General features: G+C 37.8%; 1 protein-coding gene across 2 annotated transcripts; it reads right to left on the reverse strand.

Moving 5' to 3' along the window:
• Nucleotides 1–2,792, reverse strand: nrarpb (NOTCH regulated ankyrin repeat protein b). Of its 2 annotated transcripts, none has more exons than XM_051895355.1 (2): nucleotides 2,633–2,792; nucleotides 1–2,534 (listed from the first exon to the last, which is right to left on the reverse strand). In XM_051895355.1, exon 2 carries the CDS (start codon nucleotides 2,262–2,264, stop codon nucleotides 1,929–1,931), a length of 336 nt encoding a protein of 111 aa, XP_051751315.1. In that variant the 5' UTR covers nucleotides 2,265–2,534; nucleotides 2,633–2,792; the 3' UTR covers nucleotides 1–1,928. The 2 variants fall into 2 exon arrangements, with proteins under 2 accessions (XP_051751315.1, XP_051751316.1); XM_051895356.1 differs by having other exon boundaries at nucleotides 1–2,559; nucleotides 2,633–2,750.
• Between the last annotated feature and the right edge of the window lie 6,213 nt (nucleotides 2,793–9,005).

Consider the following 9,005-nt stretch of genomic DNA (forward strand, 5'->3'; position numbering starts at 1 on the left):
TTTTCTTAAAACCACAGAATTTAATATCTAAAATGCCTTTGTACAAAACGTACAAAATACAGCAAGTAATATATTTAAAATATGACCACTTACATCATTCGAAACATAAACAAACAGCTAAACAGATATAAAAACACAACAAAAAAACAATTCACAAAAGACAAATCATTATGAGAGGCCTTTTTCCAAACTTCTCTTTGATGAAAATAATATCTCAAAAGTTGGTCCAAAAAATCACAGTCATTTGACTTTTATCTCAATCAATGTTACTTTTACTTTTATGTCATAAATGTTATGGCATTATCAAGTAAAGACTTGTGCATTGTGCAACTTCTTGTTGCACTGGTTTTACCATGTAGCATCCCCCTTAAAAAGAGGAGGATGGGACTTCAGATAGGAAGTGCTCCAAGATTTTTTTCTGGACACTTTACTTGTATGTTCTTCCATTGTGTCAAAAGTTGTTATAGTCTAGAATATGTTTGACATTACTTATGGAGGGACATTCAAGCAGAGTGTGTTACATATTTATACATACAGTAATTCAATTCATTGGCATATAAATGCCTTTGATAAGAATGAGTGAAAACCACCCTGGAGCTTCCATACAATAAGAATTGTTTTTTCCATTTAGAAAAATAGTATCTTTAAAAGTTGGCTTGACACCAACAACTCATAAAACAGCCATCAGTGCAATATTTAAAACATTCTCAAGTATAAGTGATGCATATTTTCATACTGGCTTTGAAGCGTTCCAGAAGTCACAACACATTTAAACCTTACCACATCTTGCCTGAGTTGACAAGGGGTATAAGAAGACAAGGCCAATGTGCTTTAGGACACAGTGCAGTCTATATACATTGATCTATGGATTTGCTCAACCTCTGAATTACAAAACAGTAAAGTGTGGCTTGAAATGTGTGGATCAGCACAAAAAAAAAAAAAAGTTTAGTGTCAGAAACTCCATAACAAAGTACTGATTATAACCTAACAGTGCCAAACTGCAATCATATTTGGTAGTGTCTGGGCTAGAAAGTGTTTGCGTGAATATTTCAGATCAAGAGGTGAGAGATCCTGAATGGTGAATAGATAGATAGCATGATACTAAACTTGATGACCAACATTGCAATGTCACCATTATAATGCATTACAGTTGAGGTATCAGACATCAGTCCCTGTTTTAGGCAATATGCAGAGAGAATGTGTACATAATTCTATACAGGAATATTTATATCAGTCTAGTCAGTGTGCGAATAAGTCATTTGGGGGGTGGGGGGGGGTCCGACTTTTTTGAAGGAATGTCTGTCAATAATTTTCTGTTGGTCTCATGTATTTTGTAGCTAAACGTCAAATTAATTAATGATGTGTTTAAAACAAAACAAACACTTTGTGAAATATCTGAGGTGAACTTCTATAATAAAGGGATAAATAATCACAGTAGTTGTGTTTTGTAAATGCACTGTTTGATACTGAACTGATAATGATATTGTTTGAAATATATGTAAAAAAAAAAAAAAAAAAATAGACTTTCAAAACCAGCCTTGTCCTTTGGAGGGGTTCAAGCCTTAATTAACCCCAGACCCCCAGAACCCCCCATAATTCGCACACTGAGTCTAGTCATCCTGTAGGACCACCGACCAAGTTTTAGCTTTCTTACTTTGATCCAACTTTTCAATTTGTTTTAAAAATAAATCTATAAATAACACAGTGATCATTTTCATCATGCATCAAAAGTTGGCAAACCATATCCATGACATTGTACCAACCCAACATTATCAAAAATAGCCTTTTGGATTTGAATTATGTGCCTACCGATATTAAATCAATTTCCTAAACACATTACATCACAAACAAGCTGTCTTTTACTTTGGCACAAAGGGGTCAAATATATGATAGGCTTAAAGGTACAGCGTCAGATTTCTTTGATTGCCTCAGAGCGCGCTTGATGAGTACTTCGCCCGTGTAATGAGGTAAAGAACGATGTCTTGATGTCCACCAAATGCTGCTATGTGCAGAGCACTCCATCCATCTCTGTTGGCCAGACGGATGTCTGCACCAAACTTCACCAGTAGCTTTACTAACTCCAGGTTGCCATCGATCACGGACTGATGCAGCGCCGTCTGTCCCTCTGGTCCGAAAGAGTTCACGTTAAATTCACAGTTTGTCATGTTTTGCAAGAGAGAATGAAGTTCCTTAGTATTGCCCTTCCTGAGCGCTTCCTGAAACACTCTTTGACGCGCAGAGCAAGTCATGTCCGCCTGACTCATGTTTTCAACAGGTAGACGACTGCAGCCCTTCGCTTCTGTTTCTGAGAGAAGATAATGAGCCAGGTCTTCCTCCAAACTCCGAAATAACTAAGCGAACGTTAACCGGTTCAGTAAATTCAAAGAACAAGCTCCAAGGTATTCGCAGATTCCCCAGTTTATGTGTTCCGCCTTGAACGCACGATATTATTAAGAAAAACAAAAATGTCATACGGTCCTTAAAACAGGAGCTGGGAATTTCAGTAGTCCATGCTGAATGTGGTGTTTAATACTCTGTTCATAATAGAAAATGTATTAACTGTTATTTAATTTTTGCAAATGCAACATTTTAGCGGAAAACAATACTGCAATCAATATAATAAAGGCTTTACCTAGGTGGTTCCCACGAGCGGGTGTTGAATGGCCTCCAGCTCCGCGCGCTGTGTTCTGACTGTATCCTCCGTTATAGCTGACAGACTAGATTCCTCCTATTTTGGCTCATTTGAATAACAATAGCCCGTCATGAAGTTCGTCTTTTAGGGGCGGAGACTGTGTTCATATCATAGGCTGCTTTTTAGCAGACTGCGGTGCAATGTTCCTGACCAATATACACAAAGGGGAAATACAGAGAAAAATATGCTTAAAAAACTTCTTTGTGATTAGATTGTTTTCAAGTGACATTATGCTATAGCAACTGCACAGTGTAAAATCAAAGTAGGCTACATATATGACTATATATTTTGCAGGAGAAATAAAATAAATAAATAGTCAACTTTAAAGGGTTAGTTCACCTAAAAATGAAAATTCTGAAGCTTCGAGGATTTACGAATCTTTTGTTTAAAATCAGTGGATCGGAGCGCATATCAAACTGCCAAAGTCACGCCCCCCAGTGGTGAACCACTGAAATTTCGAAACACTTATCATGTAACAAAGCTTCGTTTACTGAAATCACGTGACTTTGGCAGTTTGATACGCGCTCCGAACCACTGAACCTTCGAAACAAAAGATTCGTAAAGCTTCGAAGCTTCATTAAGCAGTGTTTTGAAATCGCCCATCACTAGATATTGTTGAATAAAGTTGTTGTTTTGTTTTTTTTGGCGCACAAAAAGTATTCTCGTCGCTTCATAACATTAAGGTTCAACCACTGTAGTCACATGAAATGTTTTAACATCTTTAGTAGCTTTCTGGGCATTGAAAGTGTTAATTGTCTTGCTGGCAATGCAGGCCTCTCTGAGCCATCAGATTTTATAAAAAATATCTTAATTTGTGTTCCGAAGATGAATGAAGGTCTTATGGGTTTGGAACGACATGAGGGTGAGTAATTAATGACAGAATTTTCATTTTTGGGTGAACTAACCCTTTAATGTCTTTGCTTCATATTGCTTCAAATGCTGTCTAAAGTAAAATCATTTTATTGCTCTTTTTTAACCACTTTGAATGAAAAACATGGTGGAGGTGGTCCATAATCCCACCCAGTGTCACAGATCTTCACACTGCTAAACATTTGTCTATCAACAATCCATTTGTTAAGGATATATCAACAAATGGGTGAACAACCCTGCCCAGCACTTCTTCTGGCAGCAGTGAGGTTCTCATTCTCCGTGGTGAAACAGTGTCCTAAGGCACCATGGGAACTAGGCTACTGCATGCTGTTTTTGTATCATCCAGTAGCCACAATTTGGCACAGAAACTTAAGCCCAAACAAGGCCATTTTATAACTTCTAGAGGCATGACAAGCTATTGCTTCATTAGTGATATATTCTAGTAATAAATGAAGTTAAAGATAACGTAACATACAAGCATGTAAAATTTAAATTGATAATTAGGTAATAGGTGTTTTTATTTTCACATTTATTAAGAGCAATTCATTTTAAGTTGGAAGAAAGGGTAAAAAACAATCTTGTGAGTGCACAAAAAGGTTATCTGATTGTTTACAATTGGTCGAGCACCGCCTGAACAAATTTTGAATGTTTTGCAATGAGAATCAAGGCTGGAACTTGTCTTTATATTCAACATGTGAAAACATCATTTCAAGCATCTCTCAAACTCTCAAACCTGACTTAACTTGTCTGTAGGTACTGTTGTTTTGTTGAATTTGTCTTGTACTGTTCTTTGCCAGTTCAATAGTTTCTCATTCAAATGCCATACAATCTTTGGCAGTGTTACAGGATCTCAATGGCTGAACTGCAGTGACGTTTCTATAGGGAGGGTGGGTCATTCAGGATCCAATTTTAAACCACGTGCTCTAGGACCGTGGGAAAGAGTTGAGCCTTTCTTCCCAGCATAGGCGTATACGCAGATAGAAAGTACGAGAGAGAGAGAGCGAGAGAGAGAGAAGGTAGATATTTCAAAACAGTTGCCTGTGGAAAGTTGGCAATGTGTACAGGTTCTAAAAACTGAACCGAGTGATTAATTCTTTTGGTTATAGAGTAATCTGTTACCAAACAAAACTGCACATATTTATGAAAAGGTTAACTTAACTGAACTTTTAAGGTAAAAAAAAAAAAAAGGGAACACTTTATTTTAGTGCCCTTGTTACATATAGTAATTAATTACATTGTAACAAGGACACCTACATTTTTATACAATGCATTTCTAAAACTGCCTTGTGAGGGTTTTTTTAAATTAAAATGTAAATTATGTGTGCTTTTAAATGTGAATTCTTGTTAAACAGGTCCTTGTTATGCGGGGTCATTTGTAGTGCCCTTGACTAGGGCACTTAACCCCATGTTGCCTCAGGACTCTGCCCACGCAATTAGTGTGCTGTAAGTTTTATGCTGACCTATTTATTTTGCATGGGAAATTTAGTGATGGGTGTCTCACTTTTCATCATTTAAGTGTGACGTAGATCATAGCCTATACATCAGGGGTCAGTATGATTTTTGAATGTTTTTGAAAGATGTTAGGCCTACTTATGCTGACCATGGCTGTATTTATTTAATCAAAATACAGTAAAAACAATAATACTGTGAAATATTATTACAATTTAAAATAACTACCTATATATACACATACAATTATATATATATATAAAGAGGTCAGAGGAGAATGGCCAGATTGGTTTGAGCTGATAGAAAAGTAACAGTAACTCAAATAATGTTACAACCAAGGTCTGCAGAAGAGCATCCCTGAACGCACAACACACTGAACCTTGAAACAGATGAGCTACAGCGGCAGAAGACCACACTGGGTGCCACTCCTCAGCTAAAAACAGGAAACTGAGGCTACAATTCACACAGATTCACCAAAACTGTACAAGAGAAGATTGAAAAAACATTGCCTGGTCTGATGAGTCTTGATTTCTGCTGCGACATTCAGATGGTATAGGGTCAGAATTTGGCATAAACAACATGAAAGCATGGATCCATCCTGCCTTTTAATCAGGGTTCAGGCTGCTGCTGGTGGTGTAATGGTGTTGGGAATATTTTCTTGGCACACTTTTGGCCCCTTTGTACCAATTGAGCATTGTTTAAACACCATAGCCTACCTGAGTATTATAGCTGACCATGTCCATCCCTTTATGACCACGGTGGACCCATCTTCTGATGGCTACTTCCAGCAGGATAACGTGCCATGTCACAAAGCTCAAATCATCTCAAACTGGTTTCTTGAACATGACAATAGGTTCACTATACTTAAATGGCCTCCACAGTCACCAGATCTCAATCCAGAGCACCTTTGGGATGTGGTGGAACGAAAGATTCGCATCATGGATGTGCAGCCATCAAAGTGGCAGTAACTGTGTGATGCTATCACGTCAATATGGACAAAAATCTCTGAGGAATATTTCCAGCACCTTGTTGAATCTAAAACACAAAGTATTAAGGCAGTTTGGAATGCAAAAGTGTAACTATATCTATTTGAATATATTAAAATGTTGTTTATTCCTGTGTTGGCAAAGCTGAATTGTTAGAAGCCATTACTCCAGTCTTCATTGTCACAAAAATGTAAAAATTGTGCCTTGGTAGTAGTAATATGTACCTTAGAGAAGTGATATGTACCCTTAATGTATTACTATGAACTGTTAAGGGATTATAGGGATTATAAGAGGTTGTACAAAGTTACTCCAGTGACACAAGCTGTTGTAACCCTAAAGGTACTTTTTTTTTTTCCTGAGTGTTCAGAAATCATTCTAATATGCTGATTTGGTGCTCAAGAAACATTTCTTATTATTATCAATGTTGAAAACAGCTGTGCTGCTTAATATTTTTGTGAAAACCGTGATATATTTTTTAGTCATTCTTTCAGGATTTTTGGATAAATAGAAAGTTCAAAAGCGCAGCAGAAATAGATTTGTTGTAACAATGTAAAATTCTTTACTATTACTTTTGAGCAATTTAATCCTAATATTTAATGATACAAGAGATATCTAGCACAATTGCCATAGACACCAGTCAAATATACAGTTTAGCAGTCATTATATTAAAACATTTGACTGCTGAATACACCAGAATCAGATATTACAGGGAGCACACGTGTAATAAACATATGTAATGAGACAAATCTATGGACACTCTGTGATCCATAAGGGTAGACTTCATGACATTTGCGAGCTAAAGCATTTGTTTAAGTGGAAACAGGGCCTGTAAATCTGTTGGTTTGTAGCGTCAGACAGTAGGAATGTCCTGTTTGTCTTGGTGTGTATTTGTTCACTGTACTTTGTGTTATTCTTGCAAGGCTGGCATTTGTGCGGTTGTGTGTGCGTGTGTGTGTGTGTGTGTGTGTGTGTGTGTGTGTGTGTGTGTGTGTGTGAGTGAGTCTGTACTGGTCTGTGTGTTTGATGTGTACCTTTGTGTGGGAACCAAGCTGCTTCCTGCCCTTGAACCACAACAGCTGTAGGGCAGGAGCTCCACTTGCTCAACCTCATAAGTTCAGACATGAGAGAGAGAGAGAGAGAGAGAGAGAGAGAGAGAGAGAGAGAGAGAGAGATGCCTATAGAGAGCATAACACATGGTTAAGACAAAGATCAGATATTTTGCAATATCTTTATATAGATTTTAGTAAACTCAAGCTTATAGATATAGTAAACTCAGGCTTTTCCTTTACATCATGGACATGCCTACAAAATTGTCCGTTCAAACATTTAATTTTTGTGTATTATCCTTCAGAAAATCAGCATTAATCCAGGAAAATTACGTAAAGTCAAACATATAACAGTAGCAGCAGGCTTTGCAAATTGTGTCTGAAGGAATACTTGGCCTTTCTGAAATTTTACCTCTTCGGCACAGCCCACCCTCCTCCAAGTGAACGCTTTCCTGTTCCCGTCCCACTCTCAGCCTCTCTGTTTGTGACGGATATCCCCAGGAAAAGGCAACACTGATCATGATGTCAGACACTGCACTGCAGTAACCCTCATGACTGGAATCTAATACCCAGCCTTGAGTAGTGCTGTATAAAAGATGGACAAATATTCTTTAGGACCGCCTAATGAGTTTTAAAATATGTGAAAGTTTTCTTATTGTAAATCTACTCCTCTGTAGTGTATTAAATAAATAAAGTTCATATAGATAGATTTTATTTGTTTTAATACAGTTATTTTGCACAATTGTACACACTGAGGTATTTTAACAAGTCAATATCTCTTTCCAAAGACTTATGAAGCTGACTCGGTGTTTCAGAGGAAACTGGCTCCCTCTAGTGACTGAACACTCAAAGTAACAGTCTCGCATTATGTTGTTATTTATTAGGCTACGCGAAAATTCATTCTGCAATTATTGTTGAAAGGTCTTTGGACGAATTAGGATCATTTGCTAAAAGAATAAAACTCACGGCCACTTTAATAGGTGCACATGTTCAACTATCTAATCAGCCAATCACATGGCAGCAACTCTATGCATAGGCATGTAGACATGGGCTGCATCCGAAAACTCGGGCAGCTGACTTGTTGCCTCGCTGCCCTATCAGGCAATGACTTTCCAGGTAGCGTTTGCGCACGACAGCACCTCACGAAACTGATTTTGGACAGACTTCTACGGTTTAATGATCTACAGCAAAATAGCGCGAGCTTTGATGATAACTAAGCGAATACTTAATTACTACAATAGTAATTTCTCACTAGAAATTATATCAAAAGTGGTAAACAACGTAGGCTATTTACACACAAACTGACCACCAAACGCAACTTTAAGACGCCATCTTTATTTTTTAGCTAAACTGACACAGAATGGAAAGCACAGGATTGTGGGATATCAAAGACAGCAAAGATACATCTATGCTGCCTTCAAAAATCGATCAGATGAAGGTATCTCATGAAACAGGATGTGAAGCTGACTTTGGATTCGGATGTGCCTTGATACCTTACCTTGGAATGCGTCCTCCGAAGGCAGCATTTTTAAGTTTTCGGATGCAGCTGTGGTCAAGACGATCTGCTGAAGTTCAATCTGAGCATCAGAATGGGGAAGAAAGGTGATTTAAGTGACTTTGAATGTGGCAGAAACACACACACATATATAAACACCATAGCCTACCTGAGTATTGTAGCTGACCATATCCATCCCTTTATGACCACAGTGTAGCCTACCCATCTTCTAATGGCTACTTCCAGCAGGATAACGTGCCATGTCACAAAGCTCAAATCATCTAAAATGGGTTTCTTGAACATGACAATGAGTTCACTATACTCAAATAACCTCCACAGTCACCAGATCTCAATCCAACAGAGCACCTTTGGGATGTGGTCGAACAGGAGATTCGCATCATGGATGTGCAGCCGACAAATCTGAATAAACTGTGTGATGCTATCATGTCAATATGGACCAAAATCTG

Source organism: Ctenopharyngodon idella, chromosome 5 (assembly GCF_019924925.1).
Source record: "Ctenopharyngodon idella isolate HZGC_01 chromosome 5, HZGC01, whole genome shotgun sequence".
Lineage (NCBI taxonomy): Eukaryota > Metazoa > Chordata > Actinopteri > Cypriniformes > Xenocyprididae > Ctenopharyngodon > Ctenopharyngodon idella.